This window comes from Lampris incognitus, chromosome 2 (genome assembly GCF_029633865.1).
Source record: "Lampris incognitus isolate fLamInc1 chromosome 2, fLamInc1.hap2, whole genome shotgun sequence".
Classification (NCBI taxonomy): Eukaryota; Metazoa; Chordata; class Actinopteri; order Lampriformes; family Lampridae; genus Lampris; species Lampris incognitus.
Genome location: NC_079212.1, coordinates 108,631,837 through 108,654,161, shown reverse-complemented (window position 1 = coordinate 108,654,161; position 22,325 = coordinate 108,631,837). Strand labels below are relative to the sequence as shown.

General features: G+C 44.3%; 1 protein-coding gene across 1 annotated transcript in view; it reads left to right on the top strand.

Annotated features, from left to right (window-relative positions):
• LOC130106773 (E3 ubiquitin-protein ligase RNF123) overlaps positions 1-22,325 on the top strand; it is a 349,957-nt gene that overhangs the window by 287,734 nt on the left and 39,898 nt on the right. The window contains exon 38 of the mRNA XM_056273023.1: positions 8,928-9,022. Within this exon, the coding sequence (XP_056128998.1) occupies positions 8,928-9,022 (95 nt within the window). The remainder of the gene's footprint in view (positions 1-8,927; positions 9,023-22,325) is intronic.

Sequence of the window (22,325 nt, the reverse complement as noted above, 5' to 3'; positions counted from 1 at the left end):
CCAAAAGCGCCGAGCGATGAACGACTGGGTACGACTAACTCCTGGGTGACAGGAGAAACGACTGCTATGACCCCACTGAAGAACTCGAGACCGAACAGCATCTGGGACGAAGAGGCGACGGGGTGGCACGTTACTCGGAGCGGGTTGAGCACGTTGGGCAGTGCGAACAGCCGACTCAAGACCAAAAGTGACCACACCGACCACTCTAGCCGCAGGGAGGATGGGTTCAGGCTCTTCAAACGCGCCTTCCTTCGGGTGTAGCCGAGACAGGATGTCAGCCTTTACGTTGCGTGTCCCAGGACGGTAAGTCAGAACATAGTTGAAACGACTAAGGAAGCCAGCCCACCGAGCCTGACGACTGTTGAGACGTTTAGCTGCCCTCAGGTGAGTCAAGTTCTTGTGGTCCGTCCAGATGAGAAACGGGTGCTCAGCGCCCTCGAGCCAGTGGCGCCATTCCTCCAGAGCAGCCACTACAGCCAGTAACTCCCGGATTCCAACGTCATAACTCTGCTCGGCCGGCAGAAATCGGCGGGAGAAAAAGGCGCAAGGATGGAGTTTCTGGTCCTCAGCCGACCGCTGGGAGAGCACCCCCCCTACGCCTGAATTCGAGGCATCAACCTCTACCACGAATTGTCTCTTGGGGTCAGGATGGAGCAGCACTGGGGCCGAGGTGAACCTTGTCTTGAGGACTTGGAAAGCAGAGCTGGCAGCAGGAGACCAGATGAAGGGTTTGGCTGGGGAGGTCAACGCAGTAAGCGGTTCTGCCAGCTGGCTGTAGTTGCGAATGAATCTCCGGTAGAAATTTGCGAACCCTAGAAAACTCTGCAGCTCCTTACGGTTGGTAGGTTCCGGCCAGTCCACCACTGTCTGGACCTTGCGGGGATCTGCTCTGGTCCGTCCCTTCTCTACGATGAATCCCAAGTAATCCACAGAGGGGGAGTGAAACAGGCACTTCTCCGCCTTGACGTAGAGTTGGTTCTGGAGGAGGCGCTCCAGTACCCTGCGAACATGCTGGACGTGTTCCTCAAGAGACTGGGAGAAAATGAGGATGTCGTCCAGGTAAACGACGACAAACACATCCAACATGTCACGGAGTACGTCGTTCATAAACGCCTGAAACACTGCTGGTGCGTTTGTGAGTCCGAACGGCATCACCAAGTACTCATAGTGGCCTCGGGGTGTTTTGAAGGCGGTCTTCCACTCATCGCCTTCCCTGATTCGCACGAGGTGGTAAGCGCTCCTCAGGTCTAGCTTGGTGAAGATGGTCGCCTGTGAGAGAGGCTCAAAAGTCGAACTCATAAGTGGAAGCGGGTACTTGTTCTTAATGGTGATTGCGTTCAGTTGCCGGTAGTCAATACAAGGTCGAAGTCCCCCGTCCTTCTTCTTCACAAAAAAGAACCCTGCAGCAACAGAGGAAGACGAGGGCTTGATGAGACCTGCAGCAAGGGACTCGGTGATTTACTCATCCATGGCCGCCTTCTCAGGGAGTGACAAGTTGTAGAGGCGGCTACTGGGAAGAGTAGCCCCAGGACGGAGATCAATGGCGCAATCATACGGGCGGTGAGGCGGGAGTGACTTAGCACGGGTCTTGCTAAATACCTCACCAAGGTCATGATACACAGGGGGCACGGAGGAGAGATCAGGAGGCAGGGGAGTAGGCGAGCTCAAAGGCGTAGCACTAGGAGCTGCACGAAGGCATTGGGCATGGCAAGTAGAGCCCCATCCAAGGACTGTGCCTGTGGACCAAGAGATGTGGGGTTCATGGTGTCTGAGCCAGGGGCATCCCAAGATAACTGGATTAAGCGGGGAACGTATGATGTAAAATTGCATTGTCTCTGTGTGGTTACCTGCAACGGTGAGAGTAACGGGGACGGTCCGCTGTGTGATACAGGCTAATCTCCGGTCATCCAAGGCAAACGCATCAATGGGGGTCCCAAGAGACTCAAGGGGAATGTCTGCCTGCGAGGCAAAGTCAAGGTCCATAAAACTATCATCTGCTCCGGAATCAATCAGGGCTCCAAGGGAAAGTCTCTGGCCCGCCCAGACTAAAGCAATAGGAACAAGATGGCCGCGAGATTCGGACCCACGGGAGAAGGAAAGGCGGCTTACTAGGATCTCCCTTGGTCCTGGTAAGCCTAATCTTTTGGCCGTGAGGGACAGTCGCGGAGTCGGTGCCCCTTAAGACCACAGTACAGGCAAAGACCTGCCTTGAATCGGCTCTCCCGTTCAGCAGGAGTAAGTCTAGCACGTCCTACCTCCATCCGCTCTTCTACATCCCCAGGTGGCGTTGTCGCGAAAGAGTCAGAGGAGGGATTGGCAGGGGAAACGGGAACAGCGGTTCGGTCTGACGCAGAGGTAGTTCTGGGATTGAAGGAAGTTCCACGCAAGGCCTTCTCACGCTTTCTCTCCCGGATACGTCCATCAATGCGGATAGCGAGAGCAATGAGGTCATCCAGAGATGAGGGTTCTTCTCGGGTAGCAAGTTGATCCTTCACCGCCTCGCTCAATCCTCTACGAAAAGTGGCACGCAGGGCCTGGTCATTCCATCCGCTCTCAGCGGCAGCCAGGCGGAAGTCGACGGAGTAATCTGTGACGCTGGCGCCGCCCTGCTGGATGTTATTCAGTCGTGAGTCAGAATCCCGACCGCTTACCGGATGGTGGAAAACCTTACGTAGCTCTGCGACAAAGTCTCTATAAGAGTTACAGTAGCTGGCCCCCATGGACCAAGAAGACGTAGCCCACTGCGCTGCTCGACCACTGAGCAGGTTGGTCACGTAAGCGATCTTAACAGCATCACTGGAGAACACGGTGGGCTGGTGTGTGAAAACAAGCTCACACTGCATAATGAAGGTAGAGCAAGTTTCAAAGTTACCGTCAAATGGGCGTGGACTGGTAATGATGGTTCCACGGGGTAAATAAACAGGAACCGGAGGATCTACTGGAGCGGCGGCCACAGGGGGCGCACTTGCTGGCGGTACAGGCTGGTTCAGCTGCTGGTTGGCAAGAGCTGCTGAAATGGTCTGCAGTTGTTGCATGATCTCTGCCTGCTGACTCGCCATCGCCGCCTGCTGGACAGCTAAAGCTTCCACAGAAGCTTGCAGGGGTTGAACTTGAGACTGGAGACCCTGCACAGCAACCGAAGCCTCTTGTAATTGCTGGGAATGGGCGTTGGTAATCTGAATTTGTTTTACTAGGGCTGCTTGCACCGGATTGGCTGTGGGTGTGCCGTCTGTGCTGGCTGGGGTCGTCATGGCCAGTTCGTACTGTTAGGGTTTGCACCCGACCCCAAGAGCACAAACACAGAAGGCACAATATAGCGGGACCAACAGGCTAATTTATTGAAGAGAAAACTCAGGAAGTCCACTCTCACCAGGAAACGCGAAGTCCACCTTTAAGCCGGGAACCGTGGAGTCGCCCTTTAATCCGGGAACAGTGGAGTCGGCCCTTAATCCAGGCAGGAGGGGGGGGTAAACAGGAGGATACCAAAGGAGAACGGAAAATCACAGCAACGCTGGAGTGAAGAAATCCTCTTCGTAAACGGAAAGCAGCGCACAGGGGAAGGGGAGCAACGAGGAAGGTCCAACAGAGAAATCTCCAGGGAAGATCCAGGTAAGTAAACAAACTTCGATGAGCAGGACAAGCACAAGTACTCTCCCAGGGAACGGCACGAACTGGCAACAAGCTGAGAGTGACACAGCCAGATATAGGGAGGTGATTGCCAACAGGTGAGTGGAGGGGTAACGAGGAAACAGGCATCAGGTGGAGTTGGCAGAGCTCCGGGTACGCTTACACTGCAGAGCGGGTGTGGAGCGGGGAGACGTTGAGCCTTGGCCAAGGTTACACTGCAGAGCGGGTGTGGAGCGGCGAGACGTAACACTTCCTCATACAATACCACACGTCCTCTCTCGGCACTCTGTCATAAGCTTTCTCTAAATCTACAAAGACACAGTGCAACTCTTTCTGGCCTTCTCTATACTTCTCAATCAACATTCTCAAAGCAAACATCGCATCTGTGGTGCTCTTTCGTGGCATGAAACCATACTGCTGCTCGCTGATCATCACCTCTCCTCTTAACCTAGCTTCTTTTACTCTTTCCCAAATCTTCATGCTGTGGCTGATCAACTTTATACCTCTGTAGTTGTTACAGTTCTGCACATCGCCCTTGTTCTTGAAAATCGGTACCAGAAATTGAATAGCCTTTATATACTCACAATATTTTTTTCCAATGCGGTTTGACCTTATAGATCGAAATGTTCTCAATTTTAGCTGTTTTCTGATTTTAGACTAGTCGGCTAGTCGATTACAAACACAGCGGTTAAACGTCAATGAAAATAGTCAGCTGTGCACATCCCTAATAAGTATAAGTGTCAGGGAAGTTTAAGTTATTGCTTATAAAGTGAGATAGGATTGCAGTAGAATATTTTGGGTTTTTTTTTTTTTAGTTCACCTTTCCCTGTGTTCTTTATTTATAGCCTTTCTGTTGTAACAGGATAGATGTTTTTGAACGAAGTGTTTCCCAGATGCCATTTGTAATCTCCCTCTTGGACTCAGCCCTGTATCAACCCTAGTATCCCCTTACACAGTAATTATTACAGAGATGGCAAGCAAAGCACATAGCAGGTCAGTTTTCCAGATATGGATTGAAGTATAGCCCTGCTGTACACTGGAAATGTATGTTTGTATTAAGAGGCTTAGCCTTTTCCTGATGACCATGTTAATCATGATGTACTTTTGACTCCCAAAAAAAAAAGCTGTAATTAAAATGTTATTGTATAAATAAGATTTTAATTTCAGCTTTTTTCTTTTCAGTTGCTTGAACGCAATTCTTGAAACATTGTCTGCTTTCTTAAAACTGTGAATGCAATTCCCACAGCAGTTTGTGTTCAGCGTAATACTATACTTCACCTGCAAAAATCCCGAAAACATTCAAAATGTTAAACTTCAATGTATAAAGCATTTGCTACCAAGCTGGCACCAATACTTAACCTGTTGTATCAGGAAATTTTTAACCAACAGAAATTACCCCAAACTATGATGCAGGCAATCATATCAGTGTTACTTAAAAAAGACAAAGATCCCCTACTGGGTGGCTCCTACCACCCTGTAAGCTTGTGCGACTACAAAATCCTTACAAAAATCTTGGCCACCCGTATTGAAACTGTAGTCCCAACGGCTGTTAACCCTGATCAAACTGGTTTTATACCAGGCAGGCAGTCATTCTATAACATGCACCGCATATTTAATGTACTGTACACACCACATTCCGTAGAACAGACAGAAGTAGTGATTTCTTTAGATCCTGAGAAGGCATTTGACCGCATCGAATGGCAATATCTATTCACTGTTCTAGAAAGGTTTGGCTTTGGTTCCTCATTCCTAGCATGGGTTAAAATATTGTATTCCTCACCGACAGCCGCAGTGCAGACGAATAATATTATTTCTGTTTATTTTTCACTCCATAGGGGCTGCAGACAGGGCTGCAGCCTCTCTCCTTACCTGTTCAATTTGGCAATTGAGCCACTCGCTATAGCTCTTAGTTTAGAGGATGGCATTAAAGGTATTTCACGAGGCAGTAAATGGCATAATGTATCACTTTATGCAGATGACCTGTTGTTATATATATCCAACCCAATAGAATCTATACCAAGACTATTACTTACCCTGGATAACTTTGGTTGCCTGTCAGGTTATAAGATAAACTATTCAAAGAGCGTGCTTTTTCCGATTAACCACACTGATAGAGACTACTCTAGCTTTCCATTTAAACTTGAACATCATGTATTTGCATATTTAGGAATCAAAGTCACCCATACAATGGGGAGGTTATATAACCATAACTTTAAAACACTAATAGAACGAACAAAACAAAATTTTAAAAAGTGGTCAACGCTACCAATTTCATTAGCGGGCTGCATTAATATAGTTAAAATGACAGTCTTACCCAGATTTCTCTATCTTTTTCAAATGATTCCCATATTCATACCTAAGACAACTTTTGAACAATTTGAAAGATTCATTCCATCATTCATCTGGAACAATTCAAACCCCAGGATGAAGAAAATGTACTTGGAGGTCCCTACGGAGACAGGGGGATTAGGCTTGCCTAATATTATTTGTTACTACTGGGCTGCGAACATTGTAAAACTTTTACATTGGGCATTTACATATAAGAATCAACAGGGTACAGATTGGGTTCACATGGAACTCTTATCCAATCCTTTACCGATATTCGCCTCCCTGCTACCACATAATCGTAACATACAAATAACAAACCCGGTGGTTAAAGCTTCACTTAGGATATGACTACAGTTTAGGAGGCATTTTGGATTACATTTGCATACTAGCAGTCTTTTTCCAGTAGCACATAATCAATTCTTCTCGTCATCTTTGCTAGGTAATGCATTTCAACATTGGCATAGAAATGGACTGGTGTTTTTCTGTGATCTGTTTAAAGATGGAACATTTACCTCATTTTAAACACTTACCAAAGACCATAACATACCCAGATCCCATTTTTTTAGATACCTTCAAATCCGTAGTTTTGCCAAGAAAGTGTTTCCCTCATTTCCATATCTGCCACCCAGGAGCCAATTAGATGTTATTCTAGAGATGGATCCCTTTGGGAAAAAACGGGTCTCTATAATTTACACACTGATACAGGGATTGAAACAGATATCCTGGGACAAAACAAAAACTGCATGGGAGAGAGATTTAGGTATAGAGTTTTCTGAAGAGGCATGGCGGGACAGCTTAACTCGTATACATACGTCCTCATTGTGTATACGACATGGTTTAATTCAATTTAAGGTGCTTCACCGTCTTCACTACTCGGGGGACAAGCTTGCCAGAATCTTTCCCACCACAGACCCTGGGTGTCCGAGGTGCAGCCATAGTCCAGCCTCGGTGGGACACATGTTCTGGGCTTGCCCCTCCCTCAACAGTTATTGGGGACAGATATTTCATGTATTCTCACATATCTGTAAACCGACCATAACCCCTGATTTTCACACAGCCATCTTTGGCATACCACCCCCTAACTCTAAGGTCACAACTTTGCAGGCAAATGAGCATTTGCCTCATTGCTAGCACGCAGACTTATCCTATTTAACTGGAAGTCAAATAAAGCTCCATCATTTTTGCAATGGTTGAGGGAGGTGTTGTCCTTTCTACCTTTAGAAAAGCTCCGATATAAAATATGTAAAACCCGCAAAACCTTTACTTCAACCTGGAGTCCTTTCATAGACTTTATTGAAGGTTTTCCCTTTTATTGAATGTACTTTTTATTTACCTGGTAGTAACGACAATACTTATAGATATATGTGTACAACTTTATATTGTCTTTAGAAATATGGTTATTATGTGGAATTGGAATAAGAAATCCCTGCATAGTCTTTTTTTTTAGCCTTGGGGGGAGGGGGGATTCCTACAAGATTCTTTGTTGTTGTTGTTGTTGTTCGTGTCTTGTATACCTATTCCAAAAAAACTTGAAAATTGGAAAACAAAGTTTTCACAAAAAAAATGTTAAACTCGTGTTTCAAAAAGCAATTAATTTGTCGATGAGTGCAACAATGTCACCAAATGGAAATGGAAATACTTGACTAACTGGATTATTTTGCTCCTTATTTGTTGAGCACTTTCCCTACCGTTGAATGTTTCTTTTAACAAAGTTGTGTGTGTGTGTGTGTGTGTGTGTATATACATGTATAAATTCCGCTTTTTCACTTCCCGTGGAGTCAACGAATGGATACATGAACAGCGCCACTCTGCCTTTGCAACCCTTTGCAACCCATATTGTGGTCAGAGGGGGGATTTACATCCATATTCCCTCTGTTTCTTCACTTCCCGTGGATTCAATGAGTGGAAATGAGCAGCGCCACTCTGCCATTGCAACCCACATTGTGCATGGGGGAGTAGTGCTGTATTCCTTCGAGTGTGACGTTTGAACGGGCACTGCAGTAGTAACGTACGTTTGCAATATGATAGCTAAAATAAGTTCCAGTTGCACTGGCACTAACATTGCTCAAAGATATAGCTATCATTATATACATGAACTCTATTGTTTTGTTGTAGTTCTGTATATCGCTGCAACAATGTGCATTATTGGAGCGTTTTTAGTGGTTTAACTGGAAAACTAGGCATGCTTGTCATCATATAAATAGATGATTAGATTGTGGTGTTTTTGCAACTAGCGCATAAATGATTGTGAATTTTATTGCAACTTCGGCATTATCTGCTGCCTTACTTTCAAAACAGCTCCGCTCCACTCTGCAAATACGAGTTGATAGGCTATTATGCGTGATATGTAACCAATCAGATACTGCTGTGGGCAGGACATTGCTCGAGACCACGGATTGGTGACTACAGAGAGCTGCATCAGAGCCAAAGTAGTGCGTTTTTAAATTAATTTAATTTATTGGCAGTCGGATTTAAAAAAAAAAAACATTCCGACAATTGTGAAAATGCTGAATATCGGATCCGATAATCGGCCAGGCCGATAATCGGTTGACCGACCCCTATCCAGATGTGTAAAGCTGATAGAGACCTAGCCACGCAGGCTCAAGGCTGTAATCGCTGCCAAAGTTGCTTCTTCTAAATACTAACTTGAAGAGGGTAATTTACGCAATCAACTATTTTGTGTTCAATAAATTTAGACTAATTTGTAAAAATGTGTTTTCACTTTGACATGAAAGCCAAATCAAATCCACTGTGATTCAGTGTTGTCAAACAATAAAACATAAAAGCTTCCAAAGTGGTGAATATTTTTATAGGCACTGTACATTAATGTTAGACAGACTTATCATTTATGCATTAAATTCTCTCTCTCTCTCTCTCTCTCTCTCTCTCTCTCTCTCTCTCTCTCTCTCTCTCTCTCTCTCTCTCGCTCTGTGTGTGTGTGTGCGTGCATGTTTATGCATTCTAACCAACAGACACAGACTACATTAGTGAGGAAGAAGAACGCAAAGTGGAGCGGATGTTGGCTTTCCTCACTGAAGAATCCAAGCAGGCTGCTGCCAGCACAGCTGTAAGTCTCACTACATACATTTCAAGAAATATCGCTGCTGTCTTGTGATATTTTGATAGATTTGCTTGCTAACTTTGCTTTGGCAGACGCCCCTCAGAATGACTCGACACACTAAAAATTATAGTATCATCAACAACAAAAAATATTTTCTCCCTAAAAACTGATTTCAAGGTCAGAGAGTTTTCCTCTTTTAAAGTAACAAAGTATCTTATAACTCAATTCATACAGTAGCTTAATGAATACTTTTACATACACAAAAATACTTTTTTTCTACAAGTATAATCTTACTCTGTCAAAATTCAGTCCTTCCATTAAGGACTGTTCAAACTTGTCCTTATCTGGAAGGTTAAAATCACAACATATTGTGTTGGAGGGAGCTATAACACAAATTTCACTCCATTATTAGTGCATAGAAAACAAAAGATAAATCTTACGTAATTAAGATAAAACAATGTGTTACAAAACATCCAGTCTGTTATTCTTATTCTCCTGGGCAAGGTCAGGCTTCAAAGTTCATCAGTGTATTTGTACATTAGCACGTTAACATATTATCCCATCAGAGACCCTGGAGTTATCAAAGTTAGCAGAATGACTAACAAAAGTCAGAATCCACAACTCTACACTTTAACCACAGTCAACATATGTCAATAGATATATCTAAGTCAGTCATTCAGAATCAATTATCCGTTTGCCCTTGAGGTTGAATGTCCCCACTGCATCACATGGTGGTCAGGAGAAGCCCATTTTCTCCTCCGTTCTCTTATTCTCCTCCTCTTTATCTTTTTCTGTCTGCCTTAGTTGCATCTTTTTCTCTGCAGTGGTAACATGATCCCTTTGCCTTTCCTTTCCTGGGCTAGATCACAGACCTAAAATGGTCACAAGAAAAGATATAAAATGGACAAATGGAAGGGAAGTAAGGAAAGAGGAAAGAAGGTTAGGGAGCACAGCAGAGAGGGTACAGTTTAGGTTATATAAATCATTCAGGGTATTTTTTGCTGCATCAGGACTGCATCACTCTGTCATGATGGGGGAGATTTTGCAACATGCTAGAACGAAGCGATTTTTCCTGATCGTATAGTGAGATAGCTTCAAGAGTTGGAAGAAAAGAGATTGATGAAGCAAAAGAAAGGGTTGGTGATGTTACATGATCAGATGGAAAAGAGGTGAAGTCAGTCCAAAGTATTTAGGTCCATTTCCACTTAAACCACTAATGGTTCTTTGAAATGGGGTATGCTCTCTGCTCTTACTGGGCTTCAAATAGGAAAGTGCATGCTCTCTAATGTCGGGTGCAATTTCTTCATGAAGTTTCGTCTGATGATTGGAACGTGTACTCAAGTCCCATCACAGTGACCACTGAAAAATAGTACCAGCCCTGGGCAACGTGACTCATATTGTCTTTGTGTAGAGGCCAGCGTGTTTCAATTGTATGCCTTTCCCTCCTTGCTTTCTACAATGCAACAGGTAAGGTTCACTTGCTGAAGGCTTTGTGTTTAATAAACTCCTTCCAGAAGTAGGAGCTTGTGCAAGTAAGAGTAGATTTTGTTAGAGCAGCTTTAATTCATTTAATTTATTTTCATGTAGTTAAAATTTAAAATTCAAAAATATCAGAAAGGAAAGCAAAAAACACCTCATAGATACAGTCAAGGGAGTTTTGTGATAGCAGAGTTGTCTCAAGCTACTGATACTGATACCCCATGGGCCAAGGTTTTAAAAGCAAGCAAGGTATTTTCTGTGTAATATTTATGAGTCACACTGCAGTTGCGTTGAAGAGGGTATGAGGTTATAGATCAGCACAATCTGTTCATACTCAAATATCAAATGTCCCAATATTTAGTTGAAGTTCATTACTGTATTGTCAGTAAGGCATCCTGCTATTTTGGAAGAAAGTTTTCGTAAAATAAAATGCTCCTTTTTCTTTAAATATTTGTAGATAAATTGAATCTGTTAATTATTTATGAAATTATTTTAATTAATAGAAAATCAGGCATTTAACTTGATACTTTAACAATAGGGGTGTTTCATTGTAATCAGCAGGCTACACTGTAAACCACCTAAAGCCAGGAACACACTAGAGGACTTTTTAAAGTCCTGATCAACTGGGAAAAGATGCGGCTTCACATGTTTAATGACTGACTTTCCTGGATTACAATCATAGACAAGCACACTAATTCAGACTGCAGTCATCGGGCAGTGACAAGAATATGCAACACTTCCTACTTTGACTGCAACCTAGAGGAAGTTGTTCCTTTGTAATGTTCACATTTCTTGGATTATCAAAATTATTTTAATAACTTCTGATCATGTCACTGCCCAATATGAGTCAACCGTAGATGTGAGTTGCACATGTACAAGCATAAACGGTTTACCCAGCTTTATTATATTATGAAAATAAAGACAGAGGTTATTATTTTTGGTTCATCCACTGTTCCTCCAGTTCTCCTGTGCTGAGATCAGCACTGAATGATTCGCTGACTTACGTAGGGCAGTGACGGAGGGCAGCATTGGTCAAGCGAGCTAGAAAGTGAATGAAGAGAGGGGGCGGCGGTAGCAAGAACAAAGGTTTTTCAAAGGTTTTGATTCACCTCAGCCACGAGAGGTTTTTGATCATACATCCATAACATCAAACATTTTAGGCTGATAGGCCCAGTATATGAGATTAGCCGTGGACACACACACACACACACACACACACACACACACACACACACACACACACACGATCAAATGCAAAAAATCTAACATGTTTTATTTTTTGGTTGAAAGCTCAACTAGGAGGTGAGCAAGTTGAATGTCAAGATGACCACACACTACAAGATAACATGTGCTGACTATCAGTGAACACCTGCCCTATTTTGTGCAGACAGTGCATTCATGAACTTGACAATCAGTTGCAATGGCCAAACTGGGGTTATCATCGGCCTTTAAATCATTTAGTGTGCCCCAGTTTAATTCCAAAAGGTAAAATGTAAATCGTGTCTATGTGTGTGTGTGTGTGTGCATGTGTGTGCATGTGTGTGTGTGTATGGGGGGGGGCACTCCCACGCCTTTTATGTGGCACATTCTGTTTTGGAGAGAACAAAGTGGAATGTTTTCTTTCCACAGTCCAAAGACACATTTGTGTGTTGGAAACTCCAAATTGTCAACAGGTGTCATGAGTGTTTTTGTGTAATGGCACAGTCTCAGACTGGCAACCTTTCCATGGTGGCTCCCTGCCTTTCATCCAAGCGTGCAGTTTGCCCAGTCGCCTTCTTGATACTGAATTAGACTACTGTGCACATAGAAATGAATGAAAGAATTGAATGCATGAACCAAACAACAGTACCACTTAAGAGCTGTTGTGTAGATGACTACAAGATTTTGAGTGAAAAGCATTCGGGTAATTATCATTTGTTTCCTGTTTCTATACTCCCAAATGGATCTGTGTTTTGGAGATGACTTCCTTATTCCATAATGAGTTGGGTGAAGTGACCGAACATTGGCATTTGGAGCACTGATCCAGGCGCAAATAGGATTGGACTGTTGCATGGGTCGGAGGCTGGAGTTGCTCTGAGGTTGTTTTTTTTTTTTTGTTTTTTTTCCCCTGCGTGCTTGGCATGACTTCTTGGAATCAAAACAGAGGGGGAGAGAGAAAGCTGTCTTTCTCTCCCCGTTGCCCTCCTCAACCACTCTCTTTATTCAAAGCCACCATCTGCCTCACTTTTCAGGCCTCAAGAGATAGAGAATGAACAAGGGCGAGTGTTGTGAGAATAGAGAGAGTGAGGGAGAAGGATAGAAACAGAGTAGAAAAAAAGTGAGAGATGAAGAAAGAGTGGAGGATAGCAAGAGAAGGAAGAATATAAAGACAAGGGTGACAAGTGAGGAAGGGAGGGAGGCTGTGTTCCTGCTTCCTCTCCCCTGACTAAGAGGACTGGGTGTAGTGGATGCCCCCCTTGAACTGCCAGCTTGTTATTAAATCATTAGTCTGTTTGACAACCTGTCAGGTTGCTTGGGAGCAGGCATCAGATCACTAGCTGCTGTGAAGATTTTTTCCATAGATGATTTAAGTATGCACACACACTCTCAAACAAAGGCACATGTGCACACACAAACATGCACAAATACAAATCCATAGACAAACACAAAGTGGTACGCTGGCATGCACACACACACACACACACACACACACACACACACACACACACACACACACACACACACACACACACACACACACACACACACATTGCTTCTGCTTGCCTAAGTATCACCCTGTGATGTCTAGGCAACCAGATCCTTGGTGCCAGGCTTTAAGTCTCCAACGATTTTCTTCTAAATAGAGGGGGGGTAGAAGGGGAGAAAGGAAAAATAGTAAGAGAGGGTGAGAAAGAGAAAGCGAGAGATGGGAAGGGACAGCTTACGTGTAGGTTGAAAGAAAAAGGAGAACACAGGAGATAAAAAGAAGAGACAGTCAGAGAAAGTGTGTGTGTGTGTGTGTGCGTGTGTGCGTGTGCGTGCATACACGTGTGTGTATGTGTGTATATGCATGTTTGGTGTGTGGGAGTGAGTGTGTGAACATACACTTGCATGTGTATATGTTTGTAGAAGAGGTAGAGGAAACAACTTGGTATCCAATAATTATCAATAATGCATTGCCCTTTATTGTTTCCACTGTCAACAGAGGACGTCGTCACAAAATCAGCACTTTAATCCCGTGAACTATCTTGTGAATTTATTTCAATGGATAATCAAAAGAATCCTTCATATTGTTTGGTATTAACTTGAAAATTTACAATTTTTTGAGTAATTATGCTTGTGATCCCTAATGTGCCATAGTTTTGGAACCAGTTCCCCTGCGTACTGTATAGCTGGTGGTTTCATGGTATTATCTGTTCACATATTAGTTAAAATTTCTAACTAATCACTAGAATAGTTCGTTGCGCTTTTGATCCAATCCTTTTGCAATGCTCAGTGGGAGAGTAACACCTTCCAGCAAAGCTATCTAATTTCATTTTATGCCAGTTGACATGTAGGTCATTACCTGTCCTCTGGTGCAGTTGGAAGTCTGCATTATTAGCAAGGAGGTTAACTCTTACTTTCACCCCAGGCAATGCACAGGTCACATCAACAGACTGACATCTGAAGAAGTGCTTTGAGCAAACACAACCCTGCTAAACCTCAGTAATCCAACTCTCTCTCTGCCTCTCCCTCTCCCCCCCTCTCTCTCTCTCCTTCTGTCTGTTTGCTATTTCCAAGAAATAGAGCACTTTTTTTGGTTTCAGCAGCTCCAGCTGAACCTTCAGGCCCAGCTGTGCAGACACAGATTTAGTCCTGGATTAAACCATATTTTGAATGTGTACAAAAATTTAGTGCGGGACTATAGGCTTAATCTGTGTATGCAAAACCGGCCCTCAGTTGGAGTTAACTGTGTATGTATACATCTATCTGTCTTTGCCGCATGTGTGTGTTTGTCAATTCTTTCAAAAAGAACAAGAGGTAAATGAAGTTGATCTCAGAAACTGAACTAGCCAAGTACTTAGTAAATCCCAAATTTGTTTTACAAATGAGGAAAAAAGATTCCCTCGGTATAGCTTTAGATGACATCAGATGAAATCTGAATAGCAACCAAATGGCTGGGTCAGGGCACCAGACTAACATTTACACTGCCTGCCACAAAATTTTTCAGTTTGTGGTACTAGCAAATAATTTGGTTGTACCAGAAAATTGCTGCAGTGCCAGTTGAGTTAGCATCTGAGTATTACCCTGATGAATTGCACACATGCCAGTATCGTTACTGGAGAGAAAAAAAAGTGACTGTAAATTCAATATACATTTCTATTTTAAATTTTGTGAACAGCATTTCTTCTTTGGCGATATCGTATGTCTTGTTTAACTTAATTATCTCTGCCTCATCTTGAGATCTGTTGACCACTTCTTGGCATTTAAATGCCACTGGGAATGGGGCAGCTCCGTGCACCTTATGTGCTTATGGGTTTGATATGAAGTTATACTGTCTCCTGCAGACACAAATTTTCAGTTGCCTACAACAGCCGGTCCAAACACAGCCAGGGTGAAAGATATGCGTAGCTCTTTGGCTTTTCAGTTGGCTCATTGGCACTGATTCCTCTGCTGGCTGTGTCTTTTCCTCTGTATTGGAATTGGTTTCTTCTGCTGTGTCTGGTGAAATGCCTTCTTGAGACAAACAAGCATCATCTGTGTAGCATCTGGCATTAAGTCTAATGTAGTACAATGCTTCATTGTGTGCGAATACAAGAAGGTTAGGGAGCACAACAGTGGCACTGGACAGATGTGTATGTGACCAAACTGGTCACAGTTTGGAGCCCTGTGGATTAAACAGAAGTTTACATAACGGCAGATGTTAACAGATTTTGTATGGTTCTGGAGTTCCAACACAGATATGATGCAGCAACATTTAAAATACTTTCATTACACCCTTATTTCTTTTTCTTTTTTAAAACATTTGACTGGCTGACTTGATGTATACCTTAAAAAAAAGAAGGAAAAGTAGTTGGATGTGAATGGCCCTCGGTATAAAATTTAAATGAGATAGCACTTCCACAAAAAGATTAGAATGACTATTGATTGATGGCACATTGCATTTTTTGCTGCTGCTATAGCAAAGCAATTTGATTTTATTGATCAGTTTTTATTTATTAAACAGATTAAATTGAAAGTTTATGTAGTCATTTCCTGAATTTCATGACCCATGAAAGACTCATGTTTCATTGTTTAATTTGAACATAAATTCTGTAAATCTAGACATGACTATTTTAATTAAAACGTTTATTTTGATGTTCAAAAAGTTAATTGGAACATAAATTCTGTCAATCTAAACATAACTATTTTAATTATTAAAAAGCTTATTTTGATGTTCACAAAGTAAGTTAGTTGTTGTTTAACCCAGTTAAAACTCAGCTCAGCAGTACACTCTGACTTACCAAATCCACATCGACCACTGGTTCAGTCTTTTGTCCTCAGGGCCCTTACTACTGCTGACTTTCTGCTTTTCCAGTTATCACATTCAGGATGTTATGTCAGGCAAAAACACTCCCTTATTAGATGGACACGTGACAGAACAGATAAGAAGCAGTAGACTTGTGCCAAGGACCATAGTTTAGGGGCATACGTTTTTGCCACCGATTCGACATATGCTCATTGTTACAACCTTAATTTAATGTGGGGAACACAGGGAATAACATAAGTTTACTCAAAACCTTTGCAAAAATTGAACCAAAATGACAAGAGGCTGCTGAAACACTTAAGTGTAACAACGAATAACATTTATTTACAGGAAATGATTAACAACCAAATTGATAAAACAAAATGAAATTGCAGAAATATAAGTAAATAATGTGTCAGGGTCTCCAAGGCCAAAAACAAAAAAACCTATATCTAGAAAATAAAATGCTCAGTTGATCTACAGCATCAAGCAGATAAACAATACTAAGCTCCCTAACAACCAAACAGGAGAAAGGGGGGGGCAAAATAAATGACAGAGAACCCCCCCTACAAGGCTTCCTTAAAGTTACCAAGACTAGTTCAACAAGGCACTTCTACCAACTAGTCAGCAAAGACAAAGGATAAGTAAAACAGAGCTGTATCAAATGCCATCAAAGACCGAGTTTCACCAGCGGCACCAGCCCAACGACCAGCTCGGTAGCCAAATGGCAAGGGGCACCAGTTCTGTCTGGGGGTTGATAGACAGCCCCACTAATGATCAAATTAAGTTCACGTGTGGGTGATCCAAACACTCAGATGGGCGTGGCAGACCTGAAACTCAGGGGAAAAGACAGCTGTCTTCCAAAAAGAGGCCAGAGGAAAGTCAGTGGACGTAATATGCATGTACATTACTTTTAACACTGGCTCGACTCTACAGCTACACTTGTCTATGCAAATTACCAGTCTGACAATTTAAGCAACAATAGACACATTGAATGGCTGGCTGCAGACATAAAAAATATGTGGCATTAGACTGTGTGCTCAGCAGTTTAAGGACCTGAATTTAATCAACAGATAGTGCCATATGGAAAATTACTTTTAGGGCCTGACAATAATGCATAGCTGCTAGGGGTTTCACAGAATAGTCGACTAGTTGACACTGTGCATAGCTGTAGACAAGTGGTACTCAGACCGCGGCTCTTTAATTACTATATTGCGGCTCTTTTAAATCTCCAATTTTGCATTTTCTAACGCTTTTTAACCAAATATTTCAGCAGATATCGTTTGAGACACTTGCAGCGGTAACATTCTTCTTCTGATGAATTTGCGGCAGACTAGTCGTAGCAAAGAAGTATTGGTGCCCTCCACAGGTCATTTGTAGAACGTCATTGAATGAGCTAAATCCTTATGGAGTCCAGTGCGATGGAGAAAATTAATAACGGTTCTCGTTTTTTCACAATGTTCCCCCCTGGGTATTGATTTCAATGAATGATTTATAACTCCAATTTCTGACTGCTCTACTTGCATGAGGCTTCTCTCTGTGTGATAGTTGGTGCATTCCATAAAAGCCTGATTCACAGTTTCCAGCAGTAATGTTAATAATCAAATTTCCCAGTAAGAGCAACCTATGACTAAGGTTGGGTGAGGAGGCATATTTTTGTAATGTGGCTCTTTCAAAAAAAAAAATATATATATATTTATGTATGTATGTATATGTGTGTGCGTATGTGTGTATGTATGCGTATATATATATATGTAACCCGCACTTTGCGTTCGGCCGTCGTCTCCCTACACGCCCTGGGACTCTGCGTTGTGTTTGTTGTAGTATGATGTTTGCGTGGAAAAGGAAGGAGGCGGAGGCTTGGGATCATGGCTGAGACCTGGACACTTTACTGGCACTCGCTTACACTTCACCTCTCATCAATCAGCTGGCCGCTGGCCTCATCATACTCACAGCTTCCGGCAGACAAACAAAAAACATTTGATCAACGTAGCCTTTTGCCCGGGACAAGAACTAGGGGTACGGTGTTGCAAGAGGGACAAACATCGCCATTTGCGGCATTCCCAGGGGAACATACAGAGTAACAGTGCCACCCTGTGGCGGATTTACATTACTACCTTACATCTACCCCTTCTTTAATTGATGGCGTCCCAGCCATCAGACCAAACAAAACAAAACAAATAAAACTTATGAGCGTAAACATTAAAACAGATCACACTGAAAGTGACGTATTAATACCATGAGTTGCATATGAAATGTAGATGTGTAAATGCAATCAAAGTAAATAAACCATTAATAAAACTTGTTTGTTTTTTTCCGTGGATTATACGTGCCTTGCTACTCTCTCTGCTATGGCCCTCTGCCACAATGTCCAGCCCCTCTCTATCTTCTGCTGTTCCTCTTTTGATCTCACCACCTGTGACTCGTAAGACAGTTTCTTTGGGGGACGTCGAGTTCTCTGTGGGTTCCTCCTCAGGCTGGGGCCATCAAGTGCGTTGGTGTCACTGACATTTAAGTCCTCTTCCCCCCCTTGACTCACTTTTTCGGCTTCCTCCCCCATTACCTCCATGCCATCCACCTCCCAGTCCCCCATGTCAGACTCAACTCCTGCACTTGTTGCTGCACCAGCCCGCTCCACCGGAAGAAACATACACTGTGTAAGAAGGTTGCGGTGAACCACTCTCTCTTTTTCACCATCCTCTGTTCGGACCACATACACAGGTATACTGGGTTGTTTCTTCACCACAATGTATGGGCGTGACTCCCATCTGTCTCCCAGTTTCTGCCGTCCCTCCACATGACATATTTTGACCAAGACTCTGTCCCCTGGGCTGAAACCTTGACTCTTTGCCTTTTGATCATAGTACCTTTTCTGCTGCTCTTTTGCATGTCGTGAGGCCTGGTTAGCCTGAGTATAAGCTTCCGACAGACAGTCATGCAGTGTCTGGACATATTCACTATACTCACATGGCTCTTTGGTGGTAGAAAGCCCAAAAATCAGGTCGACTGGGAGTCGTGGATGTCTACCAAACATTAGGTAATACGGTGTGTACCCAGTAGAGTCATGTTTGGTGCAGTTATACGCATGTGTCATTGCATCCACATACTCATGCCAGTGGGGTTTCAGGTGAGGCTCTAGTGTCCCCAGCATGTCCATGAGAGTCCGGTTGAACCTTTCGGTGGTGCCGTTACCCTGGGGGTGATAGGGGGTTGTGTGTGTCTTAGTGACACCAGTACACTTACACAGCTCTTTCACCACAGCACTTTCAAAATTACGCCCCTGGTCTGCATGTAGTTTTGCTGGGAATCCAAACCGACAGAAAAAGTTCTTCCACAGTACCTTCGCCACTGTACAGGCTTTTTGGTCTTTAGTGGGATAGGCCTGGGCGTACCGGGAGAAGTGGTCAGTGACAATAAGCACATTTTTTATGCCTCCCTTTGATTTCTCCAGAGTCAGAAAGTCTACACACACAAGTTCCATAGGAGCGCTGCTGTGAATACTGACCAGGGGAGCCCTGAGGCCTGCAGTCGGATTCTTTCTGAGGCAGCACCTTTCACACTGCTCACACCAAGCCTTGATTTCCTGGAACATCTTAGGCCAGTAAAATCTCTCCCTTATCATCTGCAGCGTTCTCTCAAACCCTAAATGCCCTGAGTCATCATGAAGTGCAGTCTTGACGGATGTGTGAAATCTCTCTGGTAGTACCAGCTGCTCTACTACTCCCCTTTGACAGTCTTGGACCTGACGATACATTATTCCATCCCTTACTAATAACCTCCGCCACTCTTTTAAGAGAAGGCAAACCTGCCTGCCACCACCAATCCTCTCGCTGCGGCTCGGTTTTTGGTTCACACTTTTAAAGTGCAAAACGGGACCGATTACAGCATCCTCTTTTTGCCCTGCACGAATCTCCTGTTTTGTCAATGCAGGTAGAGAGTCCATCCCCACATCTTGATAGGATTCACCGAGCGTGTGTGACAGAGGTTCTTGATGCTCAGGTCCCTCTGAAGCGGAGCTTTCCAGTTGTTGGGGAGATTGTTCCTCTACACACCTTTGTACTTTGGCTGATACAAGCTGAGGGCAGGTTTGCAGGACTTGGGTGACCTCCTGGTTAGACAGCCGGGAGAGGGCATCAGCGTTCGCATTATTCTGTCCCCTTCGATACTGCACATCAAAATCAAATGCTGACAGCTGAGACACCCACCGCTGACCTGTAGCATCCAATTTTGCAGACGACATGACATACTTGAGGGGGTTATTGTCTGTCTGGACTGAGAACTTGCGCCCATATAGATGGTCATAGAACTTGTCGGTCACTGCCCATTTCAGAGCGAGGAACTCTAGTTTGTGTGCAGGATACCTCGTCTCTGCTGGGCTCAAGCCTCTGCTGCCATAAGCTATGACTCTCTCGACTCCGTCCTGAACTTGGGCTAATACAGCACCAAGCCCCTCCCCCGAGGCGTCAGTCTGGAGCAGAAAGGGTAGGCTGTAGTCTGGATAGCCTAACACTGGAGCAGTTGTCAATCTTTCTCTTAGTGACTGAAAAGCCTCCTCACACTCATCAGTCCAGACAAAGGGCAGGTCAGGCACTAACCTCTTCTTCCCCCCTCTCCGTTTCTTTCTAGGGTCACCAGCGGTACAGGGGCGCGGCCAAGGTAGAGTAACTGCACACAAACCGCCTGTAATATCCGGTGAATCCCAGGAACTGAAGCACCTCTTTACGATTCGTGGGCCTCGCCCAGTCCTCGACTCTGCTGATCTTCTCTGGGTCTGTCCTGATGCCCTCCGCAGACACCAGGTGACCCAAGTAGTGCACCTCCTTTCTCACAAGCTGACATTTGGAAGGCTTCAACTTCAAGCCATGCTCCTTCAGTCGATCGAACACCAGCTGCAGCCTCTCCAGATGCTCATCAAAGGTTTTAGAGAATATGATCAGATCATCAAGGTAGATCAGGAGATGGGTGAAGTTCAGATCGCCAAAACAGCAGGTCATGAGTCTCTGGAAGGTGGACGGAGCGTTTTGAAGGCCGAAAGGCATTCTGTTGGCTTCAAACAGCCCCATGGGAGTACTGAATGCTGTTTTGTGTTTGTCCTGCTCCGCCACCTCTACCTGCCAGTATCCAGATGTGAGATCAAGTGTTGAGAAATACTTTGCTTGACCCAGAGCCTCCAGGGCCTCCTCTATTCTGGGCAGTGGAAATGCATCTCTTGTGCTGCAGGCGTTAAGCCTTCGGTAATCGATGCATAATCTTAGTGATCCGTCTTTCTTGGTAACAATCACTACTGGCGAAGCATATGGACTCTTACTAGGCCTGATAACCCCTGCTGTTTCCATTTCTGTCAGCAACTTCCTCACATCCTGCCACTGTGAAGGGGGAATCTTGCGGTACGGGAGTCGAAAGGGCTTTGAGTCGACCAGGGGGATTTCGTGCTGCACTGTTTTTGTGTGGCCGTAGTCCATTGAGTGCTGTGAGAACACCCCCATATTCCTCTCCACAAGCTCTTTTAGGAGGGCGCGCTGGCGCTCATTCTCCACTGCTGCCTCACTTATGTCCACCCCACCACTGCTCACAACTTGGTGCAGACACCGGTATGTCTCTTTGTTCTCCTCATTTTGATGACAACCCTGTTCCGTGGCTGAAAAATCCACAACACTGTCCACCAGGAAGGCGCTGGCCAGCTGTGTGTGTGGTTTGATTGTGACAGTTTGTTGGGACAGGTTCATCACTCTGACAGGAGCACAGCCTTTCTTCACATCTGCAAGAACTTTGGCGACCATAAGGTCCTGAGGAAGCCGAATGGAGGCGTGGCCTTCAATTAGCGCTGTGTATGTCTTTCTTCGTGGGCCAGTTTTGATTTTGCACATTAAGTCCATCTCTTTCCCTCCCGGGATGCATATTTTACGGCCAGTGTACACAGCAGGGCCCACCATGTCGTCTGCTCCTGTATATTCAGTGTCGCCAGTTTCCAGTAAAGCTGTGTACCACTCTGGATGGCTTTCCTTCACCCGCTGAAGATATTGCTCCCCATAGGTTGCTTGGAGGTGCCTCCTGGCGGCACGGACGACATTAGTTCCCACAAGCAGTGGGACGGAGGAGCGATACTCGGAGTCAGGGACAACAAAAGCCGGCACTCTCTGGAACTCTTTCCCCAGCACTTTCAACTTAATACGCAGGACACCAGAGTAAGGCACATCCTGACCTGCTGCACCTGCTATGGGTATTTTAGAGGGCCGTAGTTTCTGTCCATGGAGGTCAGGGTGGTTGCACCCGTATCCGTGAGTAATACTGGTTACCTGAGAGCTGGAATCGATAAGAGCCCTGCACTTTAATCCATTGACTTCCACCTCACCCTCATTCCTGGGA